Source organism: Plectropomus leopardus, chromosome 13, assembly GCF_008729295.1.
Source record: "Plectropomus leopardus isolate mb chromosome 13, YSFRI_Pleo_2.0, whole genome shotgun sequence".
In the NCBI taxonomy this organism is placed as follows: Eukaryota; Metazoa; Chordata; class Actinopteri; order Perciformes; family Serranidae; genus Plectropomus; species Plectropomus leopardus.
This window is the reverse complement of record NC_056475.1, coordinates 5,802,082-5,819,365: the sequence shown is the minus strand read 5'-3', so window position 1 is coordinate 5,819,365 and position 17,284 is coordinate 5,802,082. Positions and strand designations below refer to the sequence as shown.

Here is a 17,284-nt window from a genome sequence, read left to right as displayed (position 1 = left end):
CACCTCTTGTAGCACCTGTTGCCCGAGTGAGCCACTTCCTACCATTAAGCCCATAGCCCTAGCATCATGTGACCTGTAGAAGCGAAAAGTGTTTCAATTGCAGTTTTGTGAAATATGGCTTTTTCAAATTTTCTGAAATACCACCCCATGTGAGCGTAAAAACATTTTTGTGATAAATGGGAGTTTTTCTAAATTAGCGTGTTTCCATTAGGCGTAATTTATACTTGCAGTTTCAGTTTGTGCAATTTGAGGGTTAATGGAAACCCATCTCCTGGAAACACTTTTTTTTACATATTTAATAATCAAAAATACAGACTTCATTTTCTGCAAGTGATCTAACAGTTGCTACTGGTAGACTTGTTGTAAAGGGGAAACGTGTCTAAATCTGAGTGTCCCTTTGGTTTTTAGAGCTTAGGACCAAAGTCAATAAGAATCCATGACTTCTGGCTGTTAACTGAATGCTGCATCGTGACCTTTTGTCTGAACTCTGATAAATGGATTTTATTGGAGCAATCATGTGTACTTACACATGATTACACACATTATACACATCTCTGAATCAACTGGATGTTTTCCCACTGGCTACACACTTTTTTACCACAATAAAAAAGATATTTAGAGGATGCTGTACTACTTTTTTTTCAGGAACTAGACTGACTTGCTATGCAGGGCTACAGACTGAAACTGCACTCCAGCAGAAGCAGGGTGAAGATGTTTTTGGTTTTACAGTTTGAGTGTCAGGCATCACAGAGACTAAAATATGCAAGGACCCTTTCAAACATACCAGAAGTCCTGATCACTCTGCATGAAAATGCTTTTGCAATAAAACACTCTCTCGCTTTACCTGGAGAATAAACTCATTTAAAATAAACTAATTTAATTGGTGAATCTTTTCAGTTTATTTGTACGATTTGAACATGCATGTGTCCAGTGGAACTGGTTGACCATAAGATCACAGATTATCTGATTAAATTGGTAATCACTGAGCTTTGCTGGATACTCAGGGTGATGAATTAATTCAGACTAATTTCACTTTCTTTGTCTTACTAATTCTGAGTGTGTAAACAAAACTATTTCTATACAAAAATGGTTACTCATTTGTTTCACATGAACTTCATTTTACTCTTTATTCCTATTACTTGCTCTAATGAATCACTGTAAAGTGAGAACTGTTGTTACTGGATGATGAACTAATACTCTCAAGAGAGATAAATGATTATATAGAGAATATTTATGGGATAAATGCTTAAACTTTAAGTGTGTATGTTTGTATTTAAAGGAACAGTTCACAGAAAAACAATTAAAAAAAAATGTTTATCTTAAATTGCTGTCTGTCTCAGTCCAAACAGGAATCAAACATTGTTCCAGATTAGCTGGCACTAGGATTGAAAAATTGACTGAATAATTAACAAATATTTATTTTATTCAGTTCCTTTTGAAAAAAATAAAACAAAAAGAAAACACTTTTTCCTAATAATATATTTTTTGCAAGACAGAAAAAACAAATTAGGCACAACACAATGTGAAACAACAAACAATCATACAAACATGCAGTGCCAGGGGTTACTAGTATAAGGTTATTTAGTATAATAACCAGGGGTTATTATACTCAACATAATACAAACTGAAAGTAGTAAAGTAAATTTTCTATTGCATGAGATAGATAGTGTTTTACTGTAGGACTCTGCTTCTTTTTTGAAGGGATGAAATAAAGGTTTCGCTTTCAATAACTTAAATTTGTGGATAGGGAACTTGACAAATAATATAATTAGGTTGCATAAACATCATCTTCTAATTCTTTCCTATAATTGGTAAAAAAAAAAATTACACCTTCAAGCAAAACCCCAAATCATCGTAAATATAATCCAAAACGAAAGGACAGATGTCTTTTCATAGACTTTGACTTTGGCTTTACAGGATAACAAAAATGAATTTGTTGAATTTGAATTTGTTACACAATAGATATTTGTTAGGCAGAGTCTATGTCTTTTCCCAGCAAATGACCCACATTTTATTTTGTTACAGACATCTTTCATTTTAGATCACTTCACATCCTGACCTTTTGTTTTCCCTCCAGGTCTGATTGTCTGCCCCACCCTGATTAATTTCACCTGTCCCTCACCAGTCCTGCAGTCAGCTCACCTGTTCTCACTTCCCCAATTAGAGTTTCCCTACTTATACCTGCCCAGTTCATTTGTTCTGGTTCAGTCTGTCTTTATTTTTGGTTTGTTAACTCCTTTTTGCCTGTGCCTGCATGCTCATTACTCTGATTTGGGGCAAGCGCTTTTCAAATAAATCTTTATATCCGTCTAGCTACCTCAGTTGTCTACGTTCAAGTACAAGCCTGCTACTTTTTCTCCAAATTCCCGACACATTTTCACTTGCCACCATGCTCTGTTCTGTTGATCTGTTGTCAAGTTTGATTTCATCGAGACGTCAAACATGACACCAGAAGAAATAAGTTACACTTCTGTTGGCAATTGAAAAAGTTTATTGGCTGTTTTTGATGGGTTTCCTGGATTTAAAATTATGAGAAAAGGGTATTAGTTAATACTACACTAATATATATATTAAAAAAAATAAAAAAATATATATTTTTTGATATCTTTCATTTTGTTTCTGTCAAGTTTCTTTGCACTGACATTTTCATCTTTTGGGTGTTCTGCTCTCTTTAGTGTCATTTCACAGGACCATAGAGAGCTTGTGAAGCTGAGCTACACACAGTTTATAGTCTTTCTGGATTATCTATTCCTTTAACCCTTTAACGACTGGATCGACATTAGTTTTCTTGCGCTGCATCCAGACACCTTTCACACGCATTTAAACCTTTGAAAAATATTTTAAAAAGAAAAAGATTTTTTTTCGGAGAGCTATATTTCTTATTATCATAGTTAGATTTTTTTTTTTTTTTTACAGAATAATTAGATTTTTAAGCTTTTTTGGCTCCTGTCCCCTTTTTAATTTTTTTTTTACTTTCCCATTTGTTTTCTTTTTTTGCCAATCTTCAGGTCATTTTCTTGTACTTTGTGGTAATTTCCTGCTTATTTCTGGATCATTTCCTCTTAAATTGCTCATTGCCCTCTTCCCATGTTTTTGAGAGAAATCAAGCCAATTTGCTTAGCTTTCAAAGAGTAAAGTGTAAAAGTAAAGTGTGCTTTGTCAAACCCCATGAAAGTTTGACAGTTTGAAAATTTGTTTTAAGAAACACTTAATTCATACTAAACATGACTCTTTGAGAACGTAACATTTATTCTCATTTTCCAAACAGTTTTGGCAAAAAACAAAGTGTACAAACAATGTATAAACCAAGGAAAATATCTCTTTACCGTCAACTGAAGAAAATATTGAACAAAATAGCAAAACTAATTCAGTCAATTTATACGACAGTCACACCACCATACAGAGGAGATTCAGATGTGATACTTGAGTCAGGGAGAGATTTAAAGGGAACAGCGTCACACTTTAAACACTTTAAGCACTTGTGAACACAAACTATGAAACAGAAACTTTAACTTAAAAGAAACAGTCATATTCATTTAATATTTACAGCTGCTGACACCGGCGCGTGTGTGTCGTCTTCTGTTTACAACTTTAGGATTGATCGACACAACATCTGACTGACCCACAGCAGAGTTACGATAGGCAGGTGAAATTTCACTCCATAAAACAGACAAACTCGTGCATTGCTGACTTAGCAGCGTCTGTTTTTACAATACACATGGAATCTATTACAGTTCCAGCAAACGGACTGCTGTTTCCACGTAATAATTGAAGTAAAATAATAGTAACAACAATCAGCCAGGTGCTATGTGAATCTACAAAGCTTAACACTTAACATCTTGCAGAAACCTCGTATGAAAGCAACTTAATTGCACTGCAGGAAAGTCTGACACCTCTTTAGTGAGAAAAACTGCAGAAATCTTCCTGCAGTTTCTAGAATAAAACCCTGTAATTCATTCATTTTCTGTTGTAGCAATGCAATGTGTTTTCTCAACATTTCCTTGCACCTCACATTTTTAAATGCCAGGTCTGTGTGTGAAATGCTCTTTCATTTTTTCTGGGTGACACAAGGTTTCTGCAGGATGCACACACAATCTTTCTCTTAAGTTGTTCATGTTCAGCACCAGAACTCATCAGAAAAAGGAACCCTTCATATTTGACTAAAAAACAGAAGCTGGCATGTTACTGAGCTCACACACTGAAAACTCAAAGACACTTTAAACCCTGTCCGAATTTTCGGTCCTTTTTAATATTTCCATTTCGATTGAATCCAGCAATCTGGAAACCCTGAAACGCAGCAGCAGTGTCAGTGTGTGACTTTTTGTCACATGCAGCTCTGATCTATACAATTTTTTTTTCTTCTGATCCCAAAAAACTAAAATCTGTTGCTACAGTAGCATATAAAAAAAATCTATACATTAAAACATAAAAAACTTTAACACAAAACAAATAAGTGGAACGTTTCAGTGAGCAGGTGCCGAATTTTCAGTATTTCCTGAGACAATTTTTTTTTTTTTTTACAATTGATTTTGGATTTGTTTGTTCTGTTGGTTTGATTAAATTACAATTATGGTTAGACTTATTCTTCCCACCCTGCTTATTGAAATGCCCCTTTAGGGAGACAAATGAAGTTTTCATGTAGAGACCAAAAACACTGAACAGGAGGAAGTTTTCTCACTGTAATCTGCATCCTGGAGGGCTGTGTACTGTAATATGAGAGGGTTTTGGTCTGGTTGGGAAGAGTGTGGATAAAGTGCATATAGAGGGGATCATCCTAAACCAGGTTCACCATAATCTTCACAAAATCCTGAAGTGGCCCTCCAGGTAATCTGGTGTCAGAAGTCCAAATTGATGCAGCCAGGTGTAACAGTTAAAAGGATGAAGGACAGAAGGATTTTACAGCCAAGCAACAAAGTCAACGCCCGAGCAATGCAGAGAGGAAACTCTACTTTTTTAAAATTTGTTTCAGTGGCCAAGATGGTGGGTAGTCAGTGGTGATCTGAATGTTGGAGCTACTGTTGAATGGTCCCATGAAACAGCTTGGAGGTTAATGTTTCAACAGGTTTTTACATGAAAAATGATAATAATTTCTCTCCTCCAAAGCTGAGGTTTAACTGTTTGCTTTTGGGTTTTGTTTTTCACCAAAATGAGTGTGCCTAACCTTGGGATTGAGTGGCGTTGTTATTACTAACAGAAATAATGTACGAAAGTTTGAAAATGACACCCACGTTTTAATAAAACAGATTTATCTGCACAAGCAGACCTGCAGGATCCGTATTTCGAGGGGTCAGCTGGCTCGCCCCTAAACTTCATGATGGCGTTGCTGGATGAAAATGTCGGCCCAAATATTTCATGGGACCTTCGGCGTCTTGAGTGACGAGCAGCTTCGACACACGTCACATCTTAAAAGCCAGAGGGCGTGAGGATGTTCATGTCTCTGTGTTTGAGCTTGTGTGGGCGCGCTCCCTGCCGTCGACCCTCCACTGTGGGAATCTCCATTTTGGGAGGGGCCACCTTCTGAGCCACGGGGGCGTCAGCCAGCCGCGTGGCCTGTGACTTCATTACCTCCATTGGGGTCGGCTTCTGGGCACCGCGGTACCCCATCAATGCAAAGCCTGCCAGAAAAAGAGAAAAGAAAATAATCAGGGCTGTTAACGCAATGCTCGTAAAGTTTTTTATTTTTTTTTTTTTTTTTTAATTCACGTTAATCACCGTCTGCTGTTCCTGTCTTTAAGAGGCTGTACCGGGTTGAGTTTGAGTGATGATACTGCTGAAACTAGAAGAGAGAAAGTAAACTAAATAACGCTCCAAAGTTTGGCAAAATTTTGGCCACGGAAAAACTGCATGCCCGAAGGATTTGAGTTATAAAAATAGCTTTAATGTTGTTTATTTGTCTTAACATCCACCGTGGATGATTTATTTACAGCCTGTACTGCAGTCTGTAAATCATCTCAATAACTTCCTATGACATCTGGTGGACAGATCTGCTTCACATCAACAACTTTTTAAAGTGCTTTTGCCTGAAGCTCTTTAACTTATTAGACCTCAAAATCTAAGTAAATATTTAACTTTTTAAACCTGATTTCACATTTTCATTTTATTTATTGAATATTTTAACTTTGTCCTCATCATTGTTATTATGTATTATCTGTTATCTATTGCATATAAGTCTGTCCACTCTGGGTCCTTTTCTCCCGAAAGAGGATGTTTTATTGTTTTTTATTTAAATAAAACATTAAATAAATAAATACATCTAAATAAAGTAAATAAAGTAACCAAGAAAATTAATCAAAGACAGAAACTTAATTCCAACCTCTAAAGAATCTGTTTTCAGTGTTAGTGAATGTATTAAATTAAGTGCTACAGATGGTGTATGGTGTGTTGGTGGAGGTTTGTGCTCCTCTGGTTTATCGTGTATTATTGGATTGTTCAACAAAATGGCAAAGATTTAATATCCTGGCAGTGCAACGCGAAGTTTGCTCAATGACCCTGCCATCAGTCAGGACACCTGAGGTTATTTATCACCATGTTTATCACCACAGGAGGAGGTGAGTGAAGGGGAGAGCGTTTGTTTGTGTATGTGTTTCGTCCACTGTCTAGTGATAGAAAAGGCCTAAATTGCACTTTACACAGACAACAAGTTTATACTATTTAACGTAAGATTACAGTGGGGCATATTTTGTGTATTTTAATGTAATTAGTCTTTGACAGTCAAAGTTCAGTTCGGGGCCCATTCATGGCACACCATACAATATTATTTAATCAACAAATGAATCAGTGACAGCGCTATCATACAGTTTTTAGACATGTAAAAAGTACGATTTAAGTAGGCGGAGCTAATGTGGTTTCATAACAAGACGGTAAACAAGCAAACTAATGGTTACCTAACAGCAGACCTTTCTGGCGCGGTAGCAGACATAATGCTAATGATAATGATAATGATATAATAAACTTTATTTATATAGCACCTTCTAGACAGGAAATGCAGCACAAAGTGCTTTACAATAATGGGATTATAAGCACAGAGTGCTTCATATGAAAACAGACAGAATAAACATAAAAAAGGGCAGCGAGGCAATTTAGCATAAAAGAACATTTAAAAACAGTTTAAAACAAAAATTAAGTGCTTAAATTCGTAAAATCATAAGATGAAATCAAGTGAGATACATTTTAAAAGAATTGCAGCAGTCCTAAGTGTAAAAAGGAGAGTTTTAGAAAGTCAGAGCTAGTTAAAAGCTACAGTGAACATGCACTTTTAGCTTTTTTAAAAAATATATATATTTATGACATGGCCACAGCAAAGTAGTAATGTCGACAGTGATCGCCGTTGCTTTCAGGAGTGGTGGAAAATTGAATACTTTAACGCTGAAAGACAAAACAGTTTGTCTAATTTGTTTCTAAGGTTTTTTTATAACCCATATGACATGAGGAACAGCTGGACCCCAGGGATTTTTTACATAATCTAATCTGACTCCCACCCAAAAATATCCAGATAACTGCGGTTTAAGAGGGTGAATTTCATGCCCAATTTTGTTGTGCAAATAACTACTGAAACAAATAAATGTAACTGTCATAAAAAAGGTTCATCAATGTTTTAAGATTTTTTATTTTTCATCTCTATTTATTCTCAAGGCCTTTCATTGACGCTTCATTAACCTTGTGTGTTTTTATTCTCTGACAATGTTTACTTCATTTTTGTTTGAATGCTTTTTATTGCCATTGACAACTATTTAAGCACTTTGCAACCCTTTTTTTAAAAAGTGCTAAATACACTCTGAAAACTGTGACATTTCTAAACAATTGTTCTGAGTATATTGAGAGATTTTTGTCAATGTTCATACAGGTGTTTGGCATTATTGTATCTGCGAATACATTTCTCTGAAATTGAAAAGAAAATCCTTAAAATTTAATTTTAGCTGCCTTACTTTATAACAGAACCAACACTTTCCTGGTTAGTATCTCATATATTAATGTCTGTTTTTACATCAGTGCCTAAAACCTTAAAATCTATTTCCAGGTTACAATAATATTCCTGCTAATGACGAAGATATGCTGTTGAAGTGGATTTTCTTTCTTTGAGTGAAGAGCACCACAACGAAGTTAGTCTGTTACTTTATTGCAGCACCGCTATAAATGTCAATATCTACCCCTTTATAATGAAAAATTAAACCGACACAGGATAGTGTGAGTTTCTGGCCATTTTGTGAAAGATATCACGCATTTATTTGATTTGTTAGAAACCTTTTTTTTTAGCTTACAGATTTGTGAGGGAAACAACAGCGAAAACCTTTTGAAGTTTCACATAAATGACCTACCCAAAGTCATCGAGGAAAAAAGCTTCTCAGAGTTTCCAAACGCCATGTTTCGTCTGACATGAAAATAGAAACGTTGTTTCTCAGCAGCTGTTGGTGCTCTGAAATCAAACGCTTTTGATCGGACTTTTATACCACTGCGATGCAGAACAAGTGAACTTCATGCTAGAATTTGGTCTGCGTTTACTGTCAGTCCGAAGATCATTCGTTAACCCATTAACCCAATTTATTACATCTCTTCTCCTCATTGCATAACGTGTGTTGTTACATAACGTGTTGGCATGCCAGAACAAACAGGAGGGAGTATTTTTTGGCACCCCGCAGTGAGGCGATGCTGGTTACCTGGAGCTGTTGGGTCTGATCCCAGGTCAGAAGCCGACTTCTGGACAAGAGGCCGCGGGCCAAATACGCTCCATCGCTCAACTGCACCTCCCACTGCTGCGTCTCCTCCTCCCAGGTCTACGCTGCTGTTGGAGGAGCTGATGCTGATCTCTGAACTCGTACTGCCAAACCAGCCCCTAAAAACACAGAGTGCAAACTATCTGAGTTTGTTCATGATTAGATGATTAAGTGTGTGTGTGTGTGTGTGTGTGTGTGTGTGTGTACCTGCGTTGTTGTTTTGGGGAGGTGTGTGGTGTGTTGGATGGAGTGGACTGGGCGGACGAGGTCTGCCGCTCTTCTCTGGCCTCCATGCTCTGGATTTGCAATTTCTGAACAGCGACAAAAAAAACAAACTGAAGTAAAATCTTGGACGTATTTGCAGATAGATTTCAGTTTCATGGACCAGGACTCTGAAACTGTCATGAAATTACCATTAAGCACATTTTAAAGGGGATCTGCAGTAGGAGTTCTACTGCATGCGAGAAAAAAACATTATTTAAAGCCTTTTGTTACTCCAGAGGGAGCTGCGTCAATTCTCATAAATAGTCCCAAGTTGACCTATTATTACTGCTTTAAGAAACAGCTTAAAGATCTTTTTGGTAGTTAGGATGATTCATTTCCATCATCTGACAAACAAAAAATTAATGAAACAACAGACAAAGTGAAATTCTGCTCTGCTGAAACACTGCATTTATTAAAGCGATACTGCACTGATTTTCATCCAGGTCTGTGTCACTGTGGTGTGAGGAGTCTGTGCAGATAAACAGTGTTACGGAGGCCCCCAGGTTTTCAGCCCCCAAAGCTCCCCGCCTGTCCACCAGCCAAAATTGGATAACAAAAAAAAAAGACATATTTCACTTAACCTGGTGGATGTTTGCTCACAGCCATGAACAGTTCATCTGCACTCACTCCCCACAAAGCAGTGACACAGACCTGGTTAGAATTAGCAGTGCATGCCTTTGTATCTGCACCAACACTGATTTTCTCTGCCTGCAATAACAGCTACACAGTAAGCACAATGGCAAATGACTTTCTTATTACATTTCACAGTAGCACTATCTTGAACATAAAAGTCCATAAAATAAAAACACACTTAGTTATAGGCATTTCTGGTGCTGGGTTCCTGTATTCGATATCTTTAAGATATTAACCGAAATAACCAAGTCAAACAGTCCTGGTATTTGATCCTTTTTTTACCCAGATTGAAAATATCACCACAAACACTCTTTGATTTAATGCAATGTGTGAATGGCCAACTACAGCAGCAGATACAAACTCGTACAGCGAAGTCGAGCACGGTGTTGCTGATGATGTGTGTGTGTGGGTGTGTGTGTGTATTCCAGTGCAGGTCTTACCTGGAGTGATTCGGGCAGGCGGTGGTGGTGTCTCGTCTCCTCAGCGGTGAGGCCTTTATGGGGAGTGTAGCTGGTGTCAGTGAGCCCCGCTCTCTGCTCAAACTTGTACACGCTATCCTGAGTCTGCTCTGAAAGAGAGGGAGAGAAAATAGTTTTAATAATTGTTTTAAGGGACAATCCAATAACTCCACTACCTGCTAACTAACTAACTAACTAACTCACTAACTAACTAACTGCTTTCCGTCCCGATATCAGCGGTAAGTGCCGTATGATCAGGGATGGACAAAGTGCACAACTCTATTACTCGAGTATGGATACTCCTAGTCAAACATTACTCTAATACAAGTGAGAGTTGCTGAGTCAAAGTATTACTTGAGTTAAAGTATTGGAGTATTTACTTTTAAAAATACTTCAGTATATTGCAGAGCATGATACCAATTAAATTAAATAATGTATTAAACATGACAAAGCAAATGTTATGAGAGCCTTCGCAGGAATGCAGTGGGGTCAAAGAAGTACGTTTTCAAAAAAATAATAGTGAAATAAAGATACTCAAAAACTGTACTTGAGTACAGTACTCGAGTAAATGTACTTTATTACTGTCTACCACTGTGTATGATACAGTGCGGAGTGGGGGCGGTGAGCTGGCCTGTGGAAAAAGCTCTGAAATAAGAGGAAGTTCTTCTTAAACAGAATATTATGGTCATTAAGAGATGTAACTTACTGGTGATAAGAGAATTCATGATGATGGAGGACGCCTTGGTCTTCACTACATTTGGTGACCTGCAGGGGGCGCTCTCCGGCACCACAGACTGACTCACTGCGCCACTTTCATCCTCCTGGTGGGAAAAAACCCACACCATCATAATCATCATCTACATACTGAATCACGCCTTCCTCTTAATAATACAGACAGAAATAGAATAGTTTAACAGTAAATTAGGTTGTGTGTGTGTGTGTGTGTGTGTGTGTGTGTTGTGGAGGCCCTGGCTCACCTCAGCCAGGTGTGTGAACTTCCTCTCTGGTATGATGGGTCGTCTCCACAGGTTATTGATGCTGATGTCGTGTGGGGGCGTGGACATGGGGGCCTCCAGGTTGTCGTCGTAGCTGAGGCCCCGGCGGGTCATCCCGATGGGGAGCTTCATCCCGCCCATCCCCGAGCCCTCGATGGCTGCAGACACAAACAACAAACGGCAGCTAAACAACAGCTTTCCCTTCACGCTCATCACTCTGACACGGCGGCTCAGCAGAAACTAGCAGAAATCGATGACTCAGAAAGAGGACAGTCGTTAACTGCCTCACCAGTTGGCGGGTCTCCCAGCATGCCCCTCGGCTCCATGTTGTTAGGTAATTCACTGAGTGTCACATGCACATTAAAAGTTTTAGGAGTATTCCATGTCTGTGTTTGTGCATGTGAACATCACACACTAGTTTCAGAAACCTGGATCATGTTTTAAAAAATGGGTGTTTATTTTGTTTTGTGTAAACTTTATTTCCCCAAATAATCAAAGAGGATACTGTAGGACTAATCTTGGGTTAACTGTGAGACACTGGGACCCTGTCTTCTACACAGGAGCAAGACACACAGGTTTAATATTTGTTTCACCTCTTTTTGTTCTCTTTGTAGCCGTTATGCATCTCTCTGTGATTTTGTATATCTCTGTAGTCATTTAGTGTCTCTTTGTGGTCTTTTAGTGTCTCTTTGGTGTCATTTTGTGTGTCGTTGTGGCTGTTTTGACTCTTTTTATAGCCATTGTGAGTCTCCTTTATGCTGTAAAGCATCTTTTAATGTGTTTGTAGTATTTTTTTCCCTTTACTGCTGTTTTTGTTTTTCATGCAGCATTCCTACAGACAGGACTTGTGCTTTTGCTCTTGTTTAGTTCCTAAGAGCCAGTAGATAAGGATATTAATAGATACTAATACACAATGTGATTCAGTGTGACTCACAGTATAAATGTGTGGTTTAAATCCACTCAGATTTGTCTGACAAAACAAGACAAAACAATCTGTGTGACGCAACAAGTCGGTATTTCCTCCATCTGCTTCCAGTTGAAAGTAAAACTCTGCCTGCAAGCTAAAAATCACAGAGAAGACACTGAGGGCTTTAGAGGAAAGATGCTGTGGTCTGGCAAAACAGATGAATATTTAATATAGAAACATTGTATCATACAGTACAGAGCACAGGTATGTTGACGCCTGTGCATTACACCCATATCTGTTGCTGAACATTTAATTCCAGCCAATAAATCAGGCTTCCCACCAGATTTTGAAATCTGACTGCAGTGATTTGCTCCCATTCAGCCACTAAAGCATCAGTGAGGTCAGGTAGTTTGTCTGCATTTATGTGTGAGTATCATTTTTATGTGTTTGTTTGATTATGTGTGCCATCGTCTGGGATTTTTGGTGTGATGATACTGGTATGAGTGTGTTGGATGACGTTGGGTGGGAAAACCCTTTTCTTAATGGACATGTCTTTGTGAAAGGGGGCATTGTCTACTGGAAACAGGAAAAGGCCACAATCAAACTGTTGCTATAAAGTTTGGAGCATGTTATTGTCTAAAATGTCGCTGCAAGAGTAAGATTTCCCTTCGCTGAAAGTAAACGGCCGAGCTCAAACCATGAAAAACAGCCCCGTATCAGCATGGAAAGAATAACTTTTAATTTGAGAACCCAGACGGAAACCTTGGATGAAAACTGGACAAAATGGATAGTGAATGTTTCATGTGTCAGATTTGACTTAATGTCAAGTATCAGAAACACATTGTAAATTGCCTAATAGCCACCCATTGTATACATGTGCTGGTTTTGATCCAAAACCCTTGTCTTGAGAATTAAATTTTTTTTGTTTGCTTCTCGACTTATTTTCTACACCTATTTTATTGTATTGTTTTAATCTATTTAACTAACTTTTTTGTCTTTTTCCCACCTATTTATTTGTCCATTTAATTTTTATGTATTTATTCATTTATCTCTGTGATTTTGTTTCTCTGTAGTCATTTAATGTATCTTTATTTCGTTATTTATCTGCTTATTTATGTATTTATTTTTCCTTTTCACATGATTGAAAAGGTCTTTGTCTTTATTTGGTTGTGTCTTTTGTTTTCTATGTTCACATAAACCAATAAAAAAAGAATAAAAACTAAAAAAGGAAAAACAGTTCCAGACCAAAAAAAGCAATGACTTCTGCACCAACAAATAATCACCTGGTAAGTCCCCTGAGCCGGACATAGTTTCAGTAAGACGGTAAACAAGATCAAGCAGGACAAGACCTGGAAAAAGAGAGACAGAGTTTTCTCAATTATCTGGGGCTTTCATAGGATGAAAAAGTCCTCTCTTCACAGAACACATTTTATTCTGCAGCCCTATTCATCTGTTATATTTTTCCATAAATATCAGCGTGCATTAGAATACAGCAGAAGAGCAGAAGAGACACAAACACACTGAGCGAGATATGTGGTGGCACACGGTGAACAGGCTCCTACCTTCCGGCTGTGTTGATGTGATGCGAACTGGCTGGTGAGGTGACAGTGGCAACGGTTATATCGGTCTGTGTGAGACACACAAAGCCCTCTGGCAATGCATTGTGGGTAAGCAGCCGGGCCAGAGAAGCAACTATGTAGACAGGGGAGGTCAAAGGTCAACAGTGTGACAATCTCATCCATATAATTTGAGACAAATCCTTTTTACACTGAATTCTTTTGATATATTTCTTAAGGAATGTCAATCATTTGGCAGATTTATCCAGAAATAATAGCTGTAAAGAACCGTGAAAAAACTAGTAGTTACATTTCATTTTCATCTGTGAGAAGAAAATACCTTTATTTAACTGTATAAGAATTTTTCATGCTTGATTTGCCTGTTTCAACACTTGATGCTCATTAAAACAATGAGATGTTACGCTGTTTTTTCAGTGAAACATTCAAACTCAAAGACCATTCAATCACACTCTCATGCTCTTGATATATTGTGCATTATTTTACACAGATCAAAATCCAAGTTTGCATTCATTTTATATTTGCAAACTTTAACAGTTCCACTAAAAGGATGAAAAAATATGTTACATTGTCTTAATTAATGCTTGTTATTGTATACATTTTTAATGCTGAATGTACCAGCAGGGCCAAAAATGTAAACTATAGGTTTTATTTTAGGTTATTTTCACAAAATGGTGAGAAGGGAATACCGATTAAGACAGAAAAGATACAGTGTATGACAGAGGGGGCTTATGCTCTGTTATAACCAGTAGCTGACAGCAGGGTTGTCCCAGAGGATCACGGCAGACAGGCTGATTACATAATACCTGCAGCGGCGCTGCATCACTGACTTCAAAATAAAAGCATTTCTCTTTTCTTGTGTGCTTGATCGAACAAGCCTTGCAGTTTACACAGTAGACTTTATAATTATGTATTATTGTTATTATTATGATACAGCTGACTTATTGGGAACTGAATGATAAATGTAAATAGAAGCTGCATGCCCTCTCTTAAAGAGACTTCTCTTTGACCACAAACCAGATACTGTCTGTCAAAGACAAAAATAGAAATATATACACACCACCATCCCCAGACAGCATATATATATATATATATATATATATATATATATATATATATATATATGAATGGGTGTGTGGAAAGATGATGTTAGTGTTTTGAAAAAAGATGATGATTTTTGACTGCTTCGCACTGGTGAAATAAACCAGCTACGACCTCTGTATAACCAGTATCTATTATGTATAGCTAAGCTTGATCTTTCAGCGCGATCACATCACAAAGAAAACCAAAATAATCAAAGTCTGCCAGCATTATTCACGATAAGAGCCATAATCCCATACTCGCAAAACTCCATTCAAACACTCGGCATTTTAAGGCATTTTAAAGGCAGTGAGGACGGGCGGTATATTACTGTTTTATTGATGCCTTCGATATTCACGATATCAGTTTAAATAAAGGAAATACCAGAATCACCGAATAACGTTTATTTCCTTGCTAATGTTGATCGTTTATGTACGTCTCGGTGAGGGAGGCAACACAGAGGAGCCCGTTTTAAAACGTACATTTTCCCCTTTAAACAGGAAATATTGGGGATTTAATTGATGCCGAATGAAAGAATGGCTACTTCAAATTCACAAAATGTATTTAGTCGACTTTTTTCTCTTGCATACGTCAACACAGAAGCGCTGAAACGTTAAATTATTCATTTTTTGGAGTGTAGTTTGGTGGCAGCAGGAAGGTCGACGCGCCAGATAGCGGAACTGAAGCTGGCTGAAGGACAAGATGCTCATCAGCTGTCTGCTAACATCTGTCGACAAAAAAGTGCTTGTCTGCCTTATTTTCACTCACCGGAGGTAGAGGCGGTTTCACGACGACGATTCAGACATCGATGATCCTCCAATGTCGATGGGATCGCGTAGAAAACAACGGAGATGTTGGGTAGCAGCCATTATTGTGTCCGATAAATAATAGCCGCTTCCTCTCCATAGAACGGTACGTCGCCTGTTCTCGCGGCACATCGCGAGAGTTCTTAAAAAATGACTTAGGGTTACAAGGCAAGTATAAGCAAAGTTGTAATACGCAATTAAAATTTTTAAACTCATTAATTTTAAATTTGCAAAAGTGACGAGGTTATTTAGACATTTCAGTTTAGTTATACCTTTATAGCAGACCTTTTTTTCCCTTTTCTTTTAATTTATTATGAATTTGAATTTATTTTTTTATTAGGAAATATTGTCATACACTCTCTATTTTGGAAAATGTTGACTATATCTGTATAAAATGCATCAATAAAGTTTAAGGAATGTGAAAAGTTTCAAACACAAGTGCACATATTGAAATATTTTTTAAAAAAAATTTAAATGTATTTATCTAATAAACCAACACAACTCTTTTTTTGTGGAAATTACTAACTTTATTTTTTAAATACTAAATATCTTTATTTTTTATTTTCTTTTATTATTTGTTGTATCTTTTTATTTATTCATTTAAAATACTAAAGCCTTTGTAATGTCTATATTTATTTATTATTTAGTTTTAAAATATATAGGCCTACATATAATATGTCATGTTGTATGTAAATGCCAAATTCAACTCAACATTGCCAGGTTTTGAAGACATTTTTTAGTATTATTTAATTTATTGCATGTTTTAAAATTAAAAATCCCTTTTATCTAATCTTTCTATTAGATTATTTTGAATGAATTATTTAAAATATTTAGTCCCTTCAGCTAATTTCTGTTGTGTAAACACTGTAAATTTGAAAGATATTATTTTATTTGATGTATTATTTTATTTATGGAATACTTTATACTGTATTGTTTATTAATTATTTCTAACACTTTAGTTTCTTTTGTTTGCATATAATGTATTAATTTGAAGACACTTAATGTAATGTTAAGGTAAAAGTATAATATTTCTATCGGAGACATGAAGGACCAAACGTTTTAATAATCATAATGAAAATAAATAATAAGAAAATTAAAAATAATAATAATAATAATGCAAACATAAAATAAATACATTAAATGGGACAGGGTTTGGTTGAATTACTGGATAAATACACTTACATCAAATGACTAAAATTAGAGAAAAAAGGGAAGTGTAAATCTATTTATTTGTGTCTGCAGGTCTGTTTGTAGTTCCTATATATGTCCACAAGAGGAGGCTATTGCAACATAAAGCAGCAGCTGGTAAAACCATAGACTGTATATAAAGATTTATATATTTATTTATGGGTAAAACTCACGGATGTAGAAGTAAATGCTAATACTTTCAAATGTTGGTATTTTGAGTTCAGCGTATTTATCTAATGACCCAACCAAAATCTTTTGTTAAATGTTATCTAATGCATTTATTGTAAAATAATAAATCTTTTTATTTGAATCTATTTCTATTTTATTTTAGAATTTTGATATATTTATTTTTAAAAACGACAGCACTTTTGCTGTATTATTTTTCAGTCTTTTATTCCTCACTTTTAAGAATAAATATATATGTATTTCTTTAATTCCATCATTTTATTTTTATTAATAAAAAAGTGTTAACTGTATGAGTTTACTTGTCGGCTGCTGGTTTCTGCTGTAATGCTGCCCTCTAGTGGACACTAGTTGGAACTACAACCTAAGTTGCAGAGTACACAGATAAAACTGTTCACAGTTTTTTCCCTCTAATTTTATTATTTTAATCTAAATGTATTCATATAATATACCAATTCAGCCCTCTTAATTTAAGTTCAATGAGT

At 36.4% G+C, this 17,284-nt stretch overlaps 1 protein-coding gene across 1 annotated transcript; it reads right to left on the bottom strand.

Annotated features, from left to right (window-relative positions):
- Positions 1–3,229: 3,229 nt before the first annotated feature.
- Positions 3,230–15,528, bottom strand: LOC121952945 (putative monooxygenase p33MONOX). Its single transcript, XM_042499832.1, has 9 exons — positions 15,391–15,528; positions 13,531–13,660; positions 13,252–13,317; positions 11,044–11,219; positions 10,773–10,887; positions 10,049–10,176; positions 8,919–9,022; positions 8,655–8,830; positions 3,230–5,615 (listed from the first exon to the last, which is right to left on the bottom strand). Exons 3-9 carry the CDS (start codon positions 13,274–13,276, stop codon positions 5,404–5,406), a joined length of 936 nt encoding a protein of 311 aa, XP_042355766.1. The 5' UTR covers positions 13,277–13,317; positions 13,531–13,660; positions 15,391–15,528; the 3' UTR covers positions 3,230–5,403.
- Positions 15,529–17,284: the final 1,756 nt, after the last annotated feature.

Excerpts from the sequence above, each read along its gene's own strand:
- LOC121952945 (XM_042499832.1), bottom strand. The coding sequence starts at position 13,276 with ATGTCCGGCTCAGGGGACTTACCAG. Across the intron at positions 10,177-10,772 it reads CATGAATTCTCTTATCACCA|AGCAGACTCAGGATAGCGTG; the intron begins GTAAGTTACATC and ends CCTCTCTTTCAG. Across the intron at positions 9,023-10,048 it reads GCCTGCCCGAATCACTCCAG|AAATTGCAAATCCAGAGCAT; the intron begins GTAAGACCTGCA and ends GTCGCTGTTCAG.